The sequence below is a fragment of the Dermochelys coriacea genome, chromosome 1 (genome assembly GCF_009764565.3).
Source record: "Dermochelys coriacea isolate rDerCor1 chromosome 1, rDerCor1.pri.v4, whole genome shotgun sequence".
NCBI lineage: Eukaryota > Metazoa > Chordata > Testudines > Dermochelyidae > Dermochelys > Dermochelys coriacea.
This window is the reverse complement of record NC_050068.2, coordinates 227,013,983-227,030,794: the sequence shown is the minus strand read 5'-3', so window position 1 is coordinate 227,030,794 and position 16,812 is coordinate 227,013,983. Positions and strand designations below refer to the sequence as shown.

The 16,812-nt window shown below is 39.3% G+C and overlaps 1 protein-coding gene across 4 annotated transcripts in view; it reads left to right on the top strand.

Moving 5' to 3' along the window:
* FBLN1 (fibulin 1) overlaps positions 1-16,812 on the top strand; it is a 170,231-nt gene that overhangs the window by 90,086 nt on the left and 63,333 nt on the right. For all 4 annotated transcript variants that reach the window (XM_043515253.1, XM_038387548.2, XM_043515259.1 and 1 more), the window contains exons 4-8: positions 6,523-6,691; positions 7,321-7,380; positions 11,703-11,804; positions 12,380-12,517; positions 14,465-14,602. In XM_043515253.1, coding sequence (XP_043371188.1) covers positions 6,523-6,691; positions 7,321-7,380; positions 11,703-11,804; positions 12,380-12,517; positions 14,465-14,602 — 607 coding nt within the window. The remainder of the gene's footprint in view (positions 1-6,522; positions 6,692-7,320; positions 7,381-11,702; positions 11,805-12,379; positions 12,518-14,464; positions 14,603-16,812) is intronic.

Below are 16,812 nucleotides of genomic sequence, written 5' to 3'. Positions count from 1 at the left end.
TAAGCATGACAAATTTCAGCCCTGGAGGTAAATGTTTTGAAGAATTATGAACATGTGAAAACAGGGTTGTAATGAAAAGTACAGATCACCAAGTGTTTCCGAAAGCTAGATCCACAAATTAAAGGGCAGAATCTGGTAGAAATTTTGATAGTCCTTAAAATGCTCAGAGATCTGCCCAAATCATAGCACTTTCTCTCTCCCAAAGGGACAGTATTTAGCCCTTATTCTCCCATTTTCTAAAGAAGCTTTTATTTGTCTATATTATTGAATACATCATTTTTTTTATTCTGAACTGCTGAACATAATTTGTATCTTTGTTCACATCTTCAGAAGTTGTGAAAATTTCCACTGGATTCTTATTTTGTCCAGTCTATTTTCGACTGCTGACTGAAGTGTGTACTTCAGTAGATGAGACCCCTTGTAGAGGAATCTACAAAAACATCATTAATGCAGCATTTGCTATTCAACTCTTCATATTTAACTAATGATATAAATAACATGGAGGTATTATAATGTTTAGTTAATTCAGTGGTTTTATTGGCTAAGCACTATCAGGTGATTCCTAGTCATACTAAGAAATATTTTAAAACTAGAGACTTGTAACTATGAGCTGAATTGAAAATGTATATATGTGTATGGCCTGATTTTCAAAGATGCTGAGCACTTCTGACTTCCCACTGAAGTCAGTGGGAGGCTTCGGATGCTCATTACCTCTGATTACCAGGCTATTACTGGATAGGTTTCTAATTTTGAAGCAAGTATATGGTATGCATGTTTGTCTTCCTATATTTATTTACTCCTTTCCATGAGAATTTAAGGTGTGTGACAACTTGATTGTTCATGAGACTAGAGGTGAAATAATGGATCCTTTAATCTCTAGGTCATAGGTGCGCATATGATCCAGGTTGGTAGCTGGATCCCATGCTTAACAATGAGGCAATGATGGGGAGTATTACAATTGGATGGTTATTTCGCACTCTACATTAAATGAAGAGGCAGTTCCTAGGGGTTGTCCACATTACAACAAATCTCTGGCATAGTTGGCATGCTTGTAGGCAGTGTCTTCAAAGAGGTCAAGAACTGAACAGACAGGGAGTCTGAACTTCACTTTCAAACTAATAGATGTTCAAACTTACTTCAAAATAGGATGGAAGCACTTGGACAAAATAGTATGGGAAAGTTTATACTGGCACTTTTCATCTTCTTCTGATGATACTTATTTAGTGCCTTGAATTTGAGGACCCTAGAGTGTTTTATGAACACTAATTAAATTAGCCTCACTAGCCTCTGTGAGTTATCTCCATTTTGTGGATGGATAGATGGACTGAGATATAGAGAGGATAAATGATTAGGCCAAAGTCACAAGTGAGGTATGTGGCAGAGCCAAGAGTAGAACCAGGTCTCCAGGCTCCCAGTCTTGTGCTGTAACAACAAGACCATCTTTTATTTTCACCTGTACTTCTTCTTTAATTGAGTGGAAGAGCTCAGCCTCAGTCCAGCATCTTCCATCAGTACTAAATTTAATTTAAAAAAATCTTAATCCAGCCAAATAAAATAAGCAAGAATTGACACAGTGATATTTGACCTAGAAGTACTGCATTTATTGTTAATCTTTGAGACTTCTGTTCTTTACGTTGGATAATTCTGTTCGTGTGCAGGTGTCATGATGGTAGTGGCAATATGGCTGAAGAGTCATTCTGAATAATAGTGAAGTTATTCCCTGCTCCCACCCAGCCACCTTCGTTTGGAAATATGTTCATATCTGAAATTAAGGTCTCAATATTTAAATCTTAAAGCATTTTTCTCTTAGAATGAACAATGATCCTGAAGTAACTTAAAGCTGGAATGGTAAGCTATCTTCTGGTCTTAGCGAGAGAACCTGTTGTAGCTGCTGCTGGAAATGTCTTCCTTTCTTTTTTTAATGACGTTTTTCAGTTCTCCATGGTACAGTCATCTCCTGCAGGTCAAACAAAATAAAATAGAACCTTGGTTTTTACGAATACTAATTTTAGGAATGACCAGTGGTTATCTAAACCATTTTTTTCGTGATATGGAGAGGTAGAAGGGAATCAAACTACAAAAATGATATTGATGTAGAACAAATTGTCATTACTTCACATTCTGATGCCTTGAGTGCATTTGAAATTGCTTTGCAGTGGTTTGAAGGACAAGAAGAAAGTGAGGTAGTGCACTGAACTTTAGATGAACAACATCTAATAATGGAATATTAAGATGTTCAATTTTATGAACTCCTCAATCCCCAATTAGTTAGTAAAATAGGGATTCTACTGTAATATGATCAAATTATATACATAAAAGATGAAGCATGAAGTAGACCACTTATGTGTAAATTGTTCTTCTAAGGAAAGGAAACAAGCCAAAGCTATCATCAACTCTTCCTGAAAAAGAAAGGTCTGTATAAAAGGTTTATACAGCAAAAGGTCTGTATAAAATTACAGCAAAAGGTCTGTATAAAACAAAGGATAATGCTGTAAAATGCAGCATAGGAAGGGGCAAGAGGAAATACATGGATAACATCACCAAAGAAGTTGAAGTGGTTAATAAAAGAGATAATAATAAAACACTTCTGTCAGCTCAGCAAGGTTCTAACTAGCAAGTTTACACCAGTTGGGGGCCTGTTAAGGGAAACAAGGAAAGACCCTAGTAACAGAAAGAGAGCGATAGGCAAAATACTTTCAAGGAGTGCTAAATAGAACAATGCCACAAGAAACTATTGACTTTGACAAAGACATTAAACACCCAGAAATAGACATTGTAACATCTAACATTAAAACTGAAGTGAATGATGCATTAAAAAGTTGAAACATGGGAAACCTTGCAAGTGAAGACAAAGTCATGGGGGGAATGTTGAAAGCTTGTGATGAGACTATGAATAAAATCACCAAACTTTTCAACAAAGAATGGGACTAGGAATAGCCTGTGGAACAGTGGGAAAATGGCATTCGAGTCAAAATTCCAAAGAAAGATGACCTAGATGGTCAAGCTATACCTAATCCTGCTTCATCATGCAGGGATGGACTAAATTGAGGCCCTTCCAGTCTTAGATTTCTATGATTGATTTGAAGCAACTGCAATAACTGGTGAGATGTTACACTTCTTTCAGTGACTGTCTTCCGCAGTATCATCTTAAGCAGAATAAAGGAAGCAGATCAGGCAAAACTAATGGAGGGCAATCTGGATTTTGATTTGGAAGATCAGGAGTCAACGAGTATTAAGGATACTATTTGAAGAGCGCATCAAATGGGGAAAAAACACTTATAATAAATTTAATAGATTTTAAGAAAGCACTTGACGAGCCTCCATCATGCTGGACACAGGAAATCCTGAAGTGTTAAGGAATACCAACAAAAAAGATAATCTCAAAGCTTTACAGCAAGGCGCAGAATGCACAGATAAACACAGGCATGAGCAAATGGTTTAACATAAATACTGGCATCAAACAAGGGTGCATTCTCTTCCCTCTCCTGTTTGGATTGCCATTGATTTCATTATGAGAAAAAGTGTAGATGGATATAGCACAGGCATCACGTAGTTAAGCAACAGCGTACTAGAAGTTTTAGATTTTGCTCAACCAACATGCAAACAAAAACTGAAAGACTGTCCAGCATTGCAAGAAAGGTGTGATTAATCAATTATGAAACAAATCTAATGAGAACCCCAGCAACTCCCAACACAAAAATTTACTTCTGAATGCAAAGGAATGCAAGGGGTGAGCCAATTCACATAACTTGGCAGTGACGTGAAAGTCAATGAGAATCTCCATAAGGAAATAATGTCGTGAATTGACATGTTGGCAGCTGCAATCACCAACTTCAACAAGACATTTGGTCCTAAAAAATCTACAATTTAAAGACTAAACTATGAATCTTCAACTTAAATATAATTTGCACTGTAACATATGGATGTGAAGGCTGGAAATCCACCAAATATATAGACAGAGGTCTAAATGCTTTCGAAAGCAAATACTTCAGGAAAATAAAAGGCACAGGCGCCAAGTTTCTTATTTGCTCCTACTCTGTTCTGCCCCGTCCCTTGAGGGCGCCCCGCCATAGACGACTGGAGCCTCCCCATACTGGGGGCAGGGAGCATGATCTAAAGGGGAGGTCATGTGTCCCTCCCGCCAACCTGCCCTCAGCCCGGGGCCACCGCACTCTCTCCACCCCACATTACCTGCAGGAGGGGGTGCTCTGTCCTCCCACTGTGCCTGGCCACCATGGTACGTTCCGCTGCTCTCCCTAGCGGGAGGGAGTTGCTTCTAACGCCAGCCCCTCCCAGTCACTGCTCTGCAGCCTGGCAGCTGCATGAGAGAGCCTGGCTGGGGAGGAGGCGGCTTCCGCTCCCCGTGCGGACTCGGCTGCTGGGGACCGCGGCTGCGTGAGCTGGAAATGTGCCGGGTGGGAGAGGGGCTCCGGCTCGCTCACCTCCAGTCCCTGGCATCCGAGCCTGGGTGGGGAGTGGAAGCCACCTCCTCCCCAGACAGGCTCTCTCAGGCAGCTGCCAGCCCACCACGCTGCCACCATGTTCCCCTGACACATCACCCAACTCCACCCTTGCTCCGATTCTTCCTGCCCCTGCTCCTTCCCTCCTCTCCCCCCATAATGCCTCCTGCCTGCTACTGAACAGCTGATCCTCTGCAGGCTGGTGGCGGGGGTGGGGGGAGTGGAGGAGGTGCCTGCTGGTGGGTGCTGAGCATCCACTATTTTTTTTTTTCCGTGGGTGCTCTGGGACTGGAGCATCCATGGAGTTGGCGTCTATGATACAAGGAGTGAATCTATAACAAATGCTGAGACTCATCAGAAATTTCAACAACTCCTTATGTCTAAAGTTATCCAGAAAAAAAGATGGAAATATGTGGGATGTGTTGAGAATGAGGCAGGACATTTGCCATAAAAAGATGAAGTACAAGTTACGATGCTTACGAGTAGCTTGCTCTTCTAAAGGTAAAGAGTGTGAGGGGGGAAAAGGAAAAGTTGATCTCTTTATTTTATCCTTGCGTTGCTTCAGGCTTTAAAGGAATTCTTCATTACAGTACAGAAGAGAAAACACATGCACAGTTATTTATGTGGGTAAGTAGAGAAGGCGGGCAGGCATGTATCTCAGAGGTGTTGGGAGAAATGTACTGTTCTTAGTTTTTTGTTGGAAATGGCTTCTTGAAACTACACAAAGGATTTAGGTCATTAACTTCCATAATGAGTAGTTATTTTATGTTCCAGCTGTGTTTTTAATTTTTTTAAATGCTGCAGGCTGTTTCCTTTGAGCCAAAAAACAATTATAAAAGTAATTTCTAAAATAAAAATTTTAATCTGCCTTTTACTTCACAGCAGTAGTAGGCAGACACTGGTTGCAGTGAACCAAATTTCACCCTAGCTTTATAGCAGCAGGGGAGAAAAGGGAACAATTTGGGAATGTGTTTTCAACTCAGGCTAAAACAAAATCAACACAGCCATTTGTTCAGAATCGGCCTTTGTTCTGCAATGGATTCTGAAGCCCCTGTTCTTCCAGTGCAGACCCTAGAAGGACTGGACACTAACAGATCCCATTTCAGGACTGGGTTCTTAAGAGGTGACATCCTTAAATAATTACTATAGAGATGTGTGGACCAGCATTTAGGACACTGGATGAGACTTTGCAGACTTAGTTCTTGTTTCTACCACTGACCTGCTGCATCGCTTTACCTCTCTGTGCCTTTCTTTCCCCCTCATCCTTTGTCTCTTGTTTGTTTAAACTGTAAAATCTTTGGGACAGGAAGCATGTGCTTGTATAGTGCCGAGCTAATGGGGCCCCAATCTCAGCTGAGGCATCTGGGTGATACCATAATACAAGTAATTAATATTAAAGTTAAAAATATTAGGCTCCAATATGAGGGATTTTTTTTCTTTTTAGCACCTTTTAAATCATGGTTGGTCTGTACAGAATAGTGTTGTCTTTCATGTCTTTATGGTCTGTTAATTTTAAGCCCAGGTGCTTTTTTTTTAAAGTGATGATTTGGGGGAAGGTTGGGAGGGCAGGCTGGTGTACATTTGTTTGTTTGTTTATAAACTGAGCAATGCCCCTTATCCTCACTGTGACAAATAAAATTTGTTTTAAATTAGAAGTGGAACTTAAGTCATAAAATGTGATTCAGGATTTTAAGAAGTCCCCCAGTTTGGTGGTGGTCAGAACTGGAGATTTGGATCTGCTCATTTGAGGGAGGGGAACCCACCACAACAGTTGTACATGGACCATTCTTGCCTTCCCATCAAGAACAGTGGGGATTGAATCAAGGGCCTGGGTTTGGCTTCCATCTTCTCTTTGAGGGCCTGATCCAGACCCATATAAATGTTCTGAGATCTAACTAATTAAGCACAGTAGGGCTTTTGAACATCGGGGTCTGAAAGCTTTGGCTGACCGTTTTCTATAAACACACTGTGTGAAATTCTGGCCCCATTGAAGTCAGTGACGAAATTCATTGATTTCTTTAGGGCTGGGATTTCACTTACTATCTGTTCTTTGTTTTGACAGAAATGCTGTTATTGTTGCTTGCTGGGAAAGACAGCCCAAGTTCAAGGACAGAGCTGTGAGCAGAGCCAGCTGATAGGATACCAGTGTGGGCAGGTGTTCAGAGCTTGCTGTGTCAAGGGTCAAGAAGGCACTGAAGGGTCAATTAGCGATGTTCCTAACAAAGATCAAGGTAATTTATACCAGCATTAAAATTAAGCCGAGACAACAGAGCACAACTTCAGGTCATAGTAGGATGCAAGGAAGGAGACGGGCTTGTACTTTTGGATGATTTATCTTGCAACTCTTCTTGTGCTGTTTTAAAGTGTATGCCCAGAGCAGCCAGAGATTTGGCTGGGCACCTTGAGATGTGAAGTTGCTTTTTAGAATAAAATCTAAATGAATAAATAAGGTTAGCCTAACTTCCGTCATAACTGCTAAGCATGCTCAGTTGAAACCAAAGTCAATGGAAGCTGAGGGTGCTCAGCACATTTGATGAAAATCAGTTTAAACTTTTACGTAGAAGCCTAATGTTAGGAACTCTTATTTGAAACTCTTGGTTCATGTGTAATCGGCAATTATACAAGGTATCTTATGATCTATCACTCATTTGGCAAGTATATTCTGTGTGCACGTGTGTTTGAATCAAGTGTCAAATAAAAACTATTTTGTGTTTATAAAATGAATAAATAATTCTTCAGTATTATCCTGTGGTATAAGTACCCACAAATACTTGCTCCTAATTTTTTCCCAGGTAAGTAGCATTTTATTATGAGAGAAAAACTGCTTTCCCTTCTAATGTCTCCTTAACCTTCTTAATAGTTAAAATTTCTGACGAGGAAGTAGACCAAGAGGATCCTTACCTCCATGACCGCTGCAGAGGTGAGTTAACTGACTGTTCCTATGTAGTGACTTTGTGTGTGATCATTTCAGTAAATGTGAAAAACTAGGCAAACCATTTTGCTTAGCCCAGCAATTCACAAATACAAATGGCATGGGAATCCTCTCTGAAATGGTAGGCTGTTTCTACCCTCTTTTAATGCTATTTTGATTATTGGAAGCAAAATTTTGCAAAATATGAGATTCTTTTGGATTTGTTAAGCCAATATCCGAGTAAGATGAAAACTCATTTGTAGTCTCTTAGGGACCAGTAAATTAAGACTTTTTTAAGGCATTGTGACAGGGTGCCTGGGGCATAACCTGGACTGTGGGACTGCTGAGCCATCCAAACCCACCAGCCTGGGATGTCCTTGACATTGTGATGCAAATGTCAAGCTACAAGCTTCTGACAGGTACTGCACTTACACAGCCATCCACAGGCAGGGACATGCCCAATTTAGTTACATGAATGATCTCCCAACCACTCATGAACCATCAATTGAGAGGTGTCAGCCAATCCCCACCCCAGGCTTGCACACCAGAACTGTGACATCTTGCACTGGTCAGAAGCCTGACAAGTGTAAGCTCAGTACTTAGTTCGCCCCTCCTTCAATGGGGAATGGACATACGCTAGCCTTTGTAATTTGAGCTGAGATTCCCCGAGCACTTCAACCAAAGACACACTGTTTTAGATAAAATATAAAACAGATTTATCAACACCAGAAAGATTTTAAGTGATTATAACTAGCAGGCATGGAAATCAGAGTTGGTTACCTTAGAAATAAAAATAAATTCTCTGTCTAAATGCTAACTTAAACAGATTAAGCAAGATTTGAATCAAATAGTCTCTCACCCTAATAGATGGTACAAGCATCTTACCATTTCTCAATACAAAAGCTGGATTCCCTTTCCAGCCTGAGACCAATCTTCCCAAGTTCAAAGTCTCTGTCTTCTAGATGTTCTTCCAGGTGTTGAGATGGTAAGGAAAAGAGGCCAAGTGATGATGTCGCTGCCATTCTTTTATTCTTTCTTTCAGCTTCTAGAAAGATCCTTGCTGTGACATGGGTTAGTCTGCCCCCATGATGTACATGCCCTTCTTGGAGAAGTCTCCGGGATAGTTGATTTTTCTTGATGAGCCATTAACGCTTTCTGGGTCCTCCTTTGTTGCAACTGAGAGTCTGGCTGTGGGCATTTCCCAACCTCACAACATATAGCAATACTTCAGAACTTCATATACAATGGTAGTACACACAACCCAAGAGGATGTTAAGGTTCAGCAGATCAAGACTTTTTCGGTGATACCACACAAGGCACGCATTGTACAAAATATATCATAATCATATGACAGTGGGAATATGGGGGTTCCAGGATGCTGTTTTGAGGTACCAAGTGTCACAGGCACATCAACTCCTTTTAACTTCAGGGGAAGTTGAGAGTGCTTACGGCTTTGCAGTAAAAAGCCTCTTATAAGATTAGGTTGTTACACTGGGCCATATTCTGTCCTTCAGTACTACATGCATGAGCAAATTTGGAAATCCTCGGGGAGCTTCAGTCAAGATGTGAGTTGGCTTGTGGTCTCTAATGAACGCAGATGGGAAGATAGTGTGTCTGTTTTGATGAAGACTGTTGACCCCCCCATGGAAGGGTAAGGTGCTACTGCCAATAATATTTAGGCAAGTACTTGTTTGGCCCTTATTCTGGAAGTCCTCTTTTGAGTCTCATAATCTCACCAAATTTCAAGGCCTACTTCTTTTCATATTTGCCAAGGAGCTGGGAGGGAGAGATGAGGCAGAGTTGGTTAGCTGTGTGGATGTTGGGTCATCTCTAAAAGTTGTGGAGTTTAATGTCTTGCGTATTAAATTTTGTACATGCCCTCTGAGTTTTATGGAAGTGCATACTTTTCAGATCTTAAACGTATTTTATAGAGCTCCCCGTGAGCTCATTGAGAGTTATTCACACATGGCTAAAGGCAGAATTTGGCCCTCCATTATTGTCACTTTCTCCAACAAGATAGCTGTCCTCGGTAGTAGGCTCAGAAATGTCAATTATATTGTAAAACTTTTTATTTCAAATATAGGCTACAATTTAATCATGGCAAAAAGAACTTTTTACCTCTTGCTATTTATCTGCTGGGCTGAGGAAAAATAGCTTTCTTTTAAAAGTCAGACAAAAACCTTAGACCAACCACTATAGAGCTAAAACTGCGACTTTCTTCTAATCTTGTGTATTGGGTAACACAATATTGTACTGCTCAGGAGTAGACCAGTTTCCCTTTCCTGGTAGAGCAGCGATGAAATAATCTGTACCAGCACCTTATGAGATGCAAATAACTTTCTCCTCTATACCAGCTGTGCCCATTGCCCATCTCTACCTACCTGTCTGAGAGGGTGTGTAGCAGACTCAGGTTACTTGTGCTGACCCCGGTGCTCTGGCAGGCGATATAGGAATAACGGGACAGCTTATACTCCCTTGTTTGCAGGGTGGGCATATAGGGAAGTAGACATTCTTGCCCTTGAGAAGTAGAGAATTTTACATCTGCTGCTGTTTCCCTTTGCATGGGCTGTCTTTATTTGTTCATAACATTTATTTTACTAACTCATGAACAAAAGCAATTTCAAAGGAGATATTTTTTAAATGATGGGCTAGATCCTCAGCTGCTGTTAATCAGCATAGGTCTACTGATTTCAGTGGAGCTGTGCTGACTTACAGCCACTGAAAATGTGACGATATATTAGAAATACTCGCTGGGATTTTCAAACTTCCTTAGGCCCCTTTGAAAATCCCAGCCTCCAATCTTAATGGTTTGTAGTTTGACATGGATATTGAACAGCATTCCAGTCTATTCAGTTGTATCTAGAACCAAAATTGATTCCAGAAGATCCAAACATAATTTGACCTTTTATTTGAAAGTGTCCAGACAAGTTACAATGAGCGCAGTGGCATCAGGCATTCCACTTTTAGAGGTTGAAGAACATGTGTATTCTATTCCTATCCTTGTTCGTGGTTGAGATGATTAGATCTGAAATGGCGTAACTAATTTTTGTTTGACCTGCACAATCCACATGAAAATTGGAAGGAAAATGAAAGAAAGATAAATAATGACTTGTGCATTGATTTTTTTTGTGTGTGGCAAGTGTATCGTGCCTCTTGGACGGAATATTTGATTTGGATAATCTGTTTATTTTGATTTACTGCCTATCACATGTGTTTCATGTATCTAAAAGCTTAAAACATCAGAGATGTTTTATTTTTGGCAAACATTTCTGAATAAAGTAATACATTTTGGATTAAAAAAAAGTTTGAGTTAATAGACTGATATTCCAGTATAAGCTTTCAACATGTCATAGTAGACACAGTGCTACAAATGGTTTGTTTATGCAGGTGTTTTTGTAGGACACAATATTTTGAAAATGTACCGTTTCAGTGTCCAGTATGGCATCTGTATCCCATAAGAGGTAGCCACAAATACTGTGTCAGTTAAGTGATGATTTACCATATTGCCTGTTTGGCTGTTATACTCCATAGGTGTTAGAAACAGAAAACACCTGTTGAGTCATCAGGTCCATTATCCTGCCAAAGCAAAAGCTGGCTCTCCTCCTTGACTCAAGATGATAAATCATATTAAAAGGTGTTAATGATATACTTTCCTAATATTGCTTTTCCATGTAAGCAATTGCTGTAGTAGCCAGATGGAAGTTATTAGTTTGCCATAGGGAGGGGAATTGATCTATCCAATTGCAAATGGGAGTTATTGTCCATTAGACATCCTTTCTATTAAGGGCTACGCTATAAACAAATTTGAAAGCCTCTAAAGAATCATTTCTATCACTTTTTCCCAAAGATGAGTTCAAATGTGTCAGGCAATGGAACTTCCAGCAATTCTCTGGGAGTCCATTTCACAATCTGAGGGTACCTATGTTAGGCAAATGTCTGATTTGACTATTATGACCCTTCTAGCCTTTCTTATGGGATAGTAGTTGATATTAAAAAGTCATGTTTTGCCAACAGTTACCCACAGTGGTATCTGAGCTTTCCTCCTGAACTCTGAATAGGATATATTTGTGATGTTGGTTGATTAAGGTTGACTTTTTTTTTAATGCTGGTTTCTTTCTGCTAATTTTGTAAGATAAAATAATCTGATGTGTGAATATTTCTTTCAATATTCCTCCATATTTCCCATTTTTTCTTAGTGTATTCTTCGAGCATACTAGTCAAACATTCTGTATTTTGCTGGGCACTCATGTTTAAGTAGTTGACATCTTTCCAGTTTTGTGTGATGAACTGAATTGTGAACTTTGTTCTCAAAAAGTCACATCTGTTTTTAGGAGGCGGTCCCTGCACACAGCAGTGTCGGGACACAGGCTCTAGTGTTGTCTGCTCCTGCTTTGTTGGGTACCAGCTTCTGTCCGATGGTGTCACCTGTGAAGGTAAAATAAATGAAATGGTTGCCTCTGTTTGTTGCTTAAAGGTAAAAGTGTTTTGGTTTTTGTGTTTTTTTTTTTTCAGGATAGAGACTAGGACATGCTTATATTGGGAGTGAAAAGAGACATTGGACAATGAAAGGCTGAGTTAGGTAGGGTGTGAGCATGGGGACAATAGAGGTAAGGAGCTGGAAAGAGACTAATTCAGTGGGGCAGGCAGGTGGAGGGTTTGCAGATGGATAGGAAGCAGGAGAAACCTCAAGTCTGGTGTTGGGAGTGAAGATAGCAGTAAAAGCATGCTTTTCCATTTGCAGTAGTAAATGAATATTTATATAAAATACAGTATGTCTTAGACCTGAGTTGCTGAATCTTTATAGTTGAAAACACAGTGAGTATCTAAAAACTGAGAACAGAAAAGAGCAGTTACTTTTTTGTGGGATATGGAATCCACAGTGCACCCCACATGTGGGTATTCAAAGTTTCAGTTGCCCCAAGCCTGACCCTTATCCCTTTCTCTTCCCAAGGATTTCAAGTCTTTTATATGAACTGTTTAATTCTCTGTCCATTTTGGTTACTTCTAGATACTAATGAGTGTATCACTGGGATGCACAACTGTGGGATCGGACAAACTTGTGTCAATACAGCAGGATCCTTCCGTTGTCAGCGTGAAACGAGCTGTGGGACTGGTTATGAACTCACTGAAGACAACAATTGCAAAGGTACGTCCCAGGCTGCAAATTGGGCATATATGAGATTGATGTTTACCAACATTTATGATGCCCAAAAATGCTAAATAAATTATTGTGTCTTGGTTTTTTTTGGAAATACATGTATAAGTTGTAATTCCATACCAGATGTGTTGTATAGTCTAATATGAGCATCTAACACTTTGGCCTGAGGTGCTTTCTTCATGGAAATGTAAATGAGCCGCAAACCCAATTTGACTTGGCTTCCACTGGAAAACAATCCATTTCTTTGCAGCTGAGAATGGTCTTGATGATTTTTTTGCACAGTATTTTCACTCCCCTGAAGGATGTAGGCCAGCTACTTGGGCCTAAATTTTGGGTAAGATTATATTGTAGAGATTGATAGATAGTGGGTGATACAATTTAATTTTTAAAAAAAAATTAGTGTTGTTTTTTTCCAAAGTGCTCAGTTGACCTAACTTGGCTCCCTTTGAAGTCAAAGGTAAAACTCCCATTGACTTAAATGAGAGAGCAGTTTTAAGGCCATTGAAAATTCCACCTATAAGCATTAATAATCTTTTCCCATAGGAATAAGGGGAGTCAGCCTTTAGTCAGTGTTCATCTATTCACATAGCTTTGGAAACTCTAATTACTAGGAGTTCCCAAATTATCGTCTTGGAATTATATTAAATATCCGGACAGAAATTTCTACGATTGTTTTGACAGCTTTTAAAAAATTATGTTTTCCCTTAAGGAAAATACCTAGCAGCCAGATGTATGATAGCTGATATTTGAAAAAGGACAGATCCTTCAACATTAATGGCATGGAGAAATATGAAATCCTTTTCAATGGAAAAAATGACAGACATTTTATATCGGGATTAAATAGATTTTATAATGTCTGCTTATCATTTTTTTGGAGTTTGAACAAAATAAATACACAGATAAAGATAAGAGGTTGACCAAATATAACGAATTTATACTAAAGATAGCTAATACAGGTTATGAATAAGATTTGTTAATACTTGCATGGAATCTTCATATATGTTGTTGATAAAAATATAAAGTTTTAAAAAAAAATGAACACAGAATGATAACCTTCATTTATTGTTTTTAACCATCATGTAAAATCAAATAGAAAACTTTTGCCTTATTACACAGGTCTATCAGTTTTATTCCTATTAAATACTACAAGGCTTTTCTATAAGGGTTATTAAGCCTACAGGAAACATTTTCAATGTTCATGACATTTAAATTCATTTTTTTTCCCACTGAGCTACTTTCCCACAAAAATTTGCTAAAACATACCTACATTTTTATCGCTCCAAAGAATTTTTATCTCATGACAAATATAAGGCTCAAACCTGAAGTCTCTACTCTGTTTTTACATAGGCAAAGATCTTTTTAGAATCAATTATCTAAATTCTCATTTATACTCACAATCTTCTACACCACTCTGACAGTGGGAGGGGGCCTTAAAGTGAGCATAAATTACACTTCATTTCATGTTAAGCCTTACTGATGTAGAGGGGCCTTAGTGTAAAATAAGAATGAAGCCTGATGAGCTTACCTGAGAAAGGACTTAATAAAATTAAGGACTTCAGGATTTAGGCCTTTATTCAGCAAAGCATTTAAGCACATGCTTAACTCTCATTGACTTCAGTGGGATTTAAGCACATTCCTGAGTGTCTTGTTGAATTAGGGCCTTAGAAAATACTGCTTCAGACACTGTGAAAATATTGCAAGTCATTTGGTTGTTTAATAAGATAATAAAGAGAACCAGCCTGCTGCCTATTTCTGTGAGATTCTGGTAAAGACAATGGGCCAAATTAATCTCCAGTGTAACTACATAGAAATGATGAATGAAGTTACACCCAGGATGAATTTGGCCTATGTTTCTTAACTCTGTCTTCTGTCTTAAGTGTAATAAAAAAACTTCTGTAAAACTCTTGCTAACTATTTTTTTTTGTGATGTACCAGATATTGACGAATGTGAGACTGGTACTCATAACTGCCTCCCCGATTTTATCTGTCAGAATACTCCGGGATCTTTCCGTTGCCGACCTAAGCTACAGTGCATGAATGGGTTTATACAAGATGCGCTAGGCAACTGTATTGGTAAGACATATTATCACTTAAATAAATTCTTAGAGTTGTGCAAAGGCCAAGTTATTGCTGTACGGGGTCAGGTCTGAGCCTCCCACGTCAATCCTAATGCTGATGTTCATCTTTATATATTACATCATCTTCTTGCTCCCATTAAAAGTAGGATTTGATTATAAGGGATTTAGAATTCTAAGTCTGATTTTTCAAAAGAAACGTAGGCAGTAGAAATCTAAGACCTGTTGACTTTCAATGAGACTTAGAACCCAGTCACTTAGGGTAAAATATTCAAAAGCACATAAGTTTTTTTTGTTTATCATGCTTCTAACATTGGATTTGTAAAAATATTAATTTGTTTTGACTTACATTCGCTCCCTTTATTCAAATGATTTTAAATAACCATAGACATGTAGGGCTGGAAGGGATCTTGAGAAGTCATCAAGTCCAGCCCTCTGCAGTGAGGTGGGACCAAGTAAACTAGACTATTCTGGAAAGGTGTTTGTCCAACCCGTTGTTAAAAACCTGCAGTGGTGGGGATTCCACAACCTCCCTTGGAAGACTATCCTTGTAGATAGACAGATTTTCCTAATATATAACTTAAATCTCCCTTGCTGCAGATTAAACCGTTACTTCTTGTCCATCCTTCAGTGGACATCGAGAACATTGTTTAGAACTGAAAGTCCAATGCTTGGCATTACTTTAGCATAAGAGTATCCTCTACAATGGAATTTGCTTTTGCTGGTTTGTTCAGCTACATAGAACAGATATTGCTTTCCCAAGCCAGCTCCCATAGTTCAGAGGAAAGAATTTTTCACCTTCAGAATTTTTACCACCTCAGGTAAAGAATGTAACAACCTGTCGGAATGATAATTAGGGCCAATTATAGTGGGAGTGGGGCTTAATTTGAAGGACAGAATAGAAACTGTTAAGTTTAAGAGTATTAATACTTTGCATTCTAGGACTTGTAGGATCTAACCTGACAAACTAGAATTCTATAGATGTCAGAATAATTGGCTTTCAACAGACTTTAAATAGATTTTCCTGTTGTATCCTACAAATCTAACCGCTCTTCTCATTATAGTAGTACTTCAAGTCCCAACTTAACTTTAAATTCGCTTAGCAGCATAGCCTGTTTTGGACTCGTGAAATCTGCTGAGCAACAGGATTTGCCAATTAGGTAGCATGTGATCAACCTTCCATTTTCCTTTCAACCTCCCTTCCTTTGCTGAAAACTGACATTTGAAATACACAAGGCTGAAAACAAAATTATCCATGTGTAAAATTACACTTGATAAAATGAAGCCAGTTCTATATGGTTAGATAAGTTATCCCTTAAAGACTAATCTCTGACATTTATAGTGGACAGATTAGCAGCTGGTGTAAATTGGTGTGGATCTGTTGGCTTCAGTGGTACTACACCAGTTTACACCAGCTGTGAATCTGGCAATTATAATGCCTTCCACAATCCATCCAGAAGAATTCCCCAAACACTTCACATGCTGGTTGCAAAAACTATTCATCAAATGCTGCCCTGTGTTGTGATGAGCAGGAAGGAGAACAGGAACTTTCCTACCTTTCCAACCCACAGCTTCAAAGTAGGACACTCTCCTTGCTTTCTTCAGAGCTGGTTGAAGTGTCTGCTGGTGCTCTGTGTGTCCAAGGGAATGAGGTCTAGTAGGTGGGTGCGTGGCTCAGCAGCATGTGCTATAGGGATGGGGAGTAAAGCGTACTCTGGGACAGATTCACCAATCCTACTCCTGCCCTGGCTATCCAGAGTCATCCAGCCCTAAGCCAGGTGGATACTCTGCTCTATTCCACACTAACTCTGGGATGGAAGACATCAGCTCTTTGACAGTAAACCATAAAACCATAGTGCTGCATAAGAATGTAGGATAGAGAGTGAAGAAGGTGTTTGCCTGAAACTACAGGGGGAATTTTAGGCAGGCAATTATCTAAACTGAATTGGAATTCGGCTAGGATGCTGTACACTTACAGAAAGTGCTATGCCCACGTGCTGTCAGGTCTTCATACCTTTTCCCTGTTCTCACAGCACACTGCCCCCTGTACCAGCATGCTAGAGCATTGATTACTAGACTATTACTGAAATTCTAACTTCAATCATCACTATGTGCTGGGCTTTCCTTGAAGATTTCCTCTTTAAATACTTGGCAAGTCCTTACTCTGCTTAGCTGGTGATATGGCAATCTGAGGTGCTTTGGTCTCAT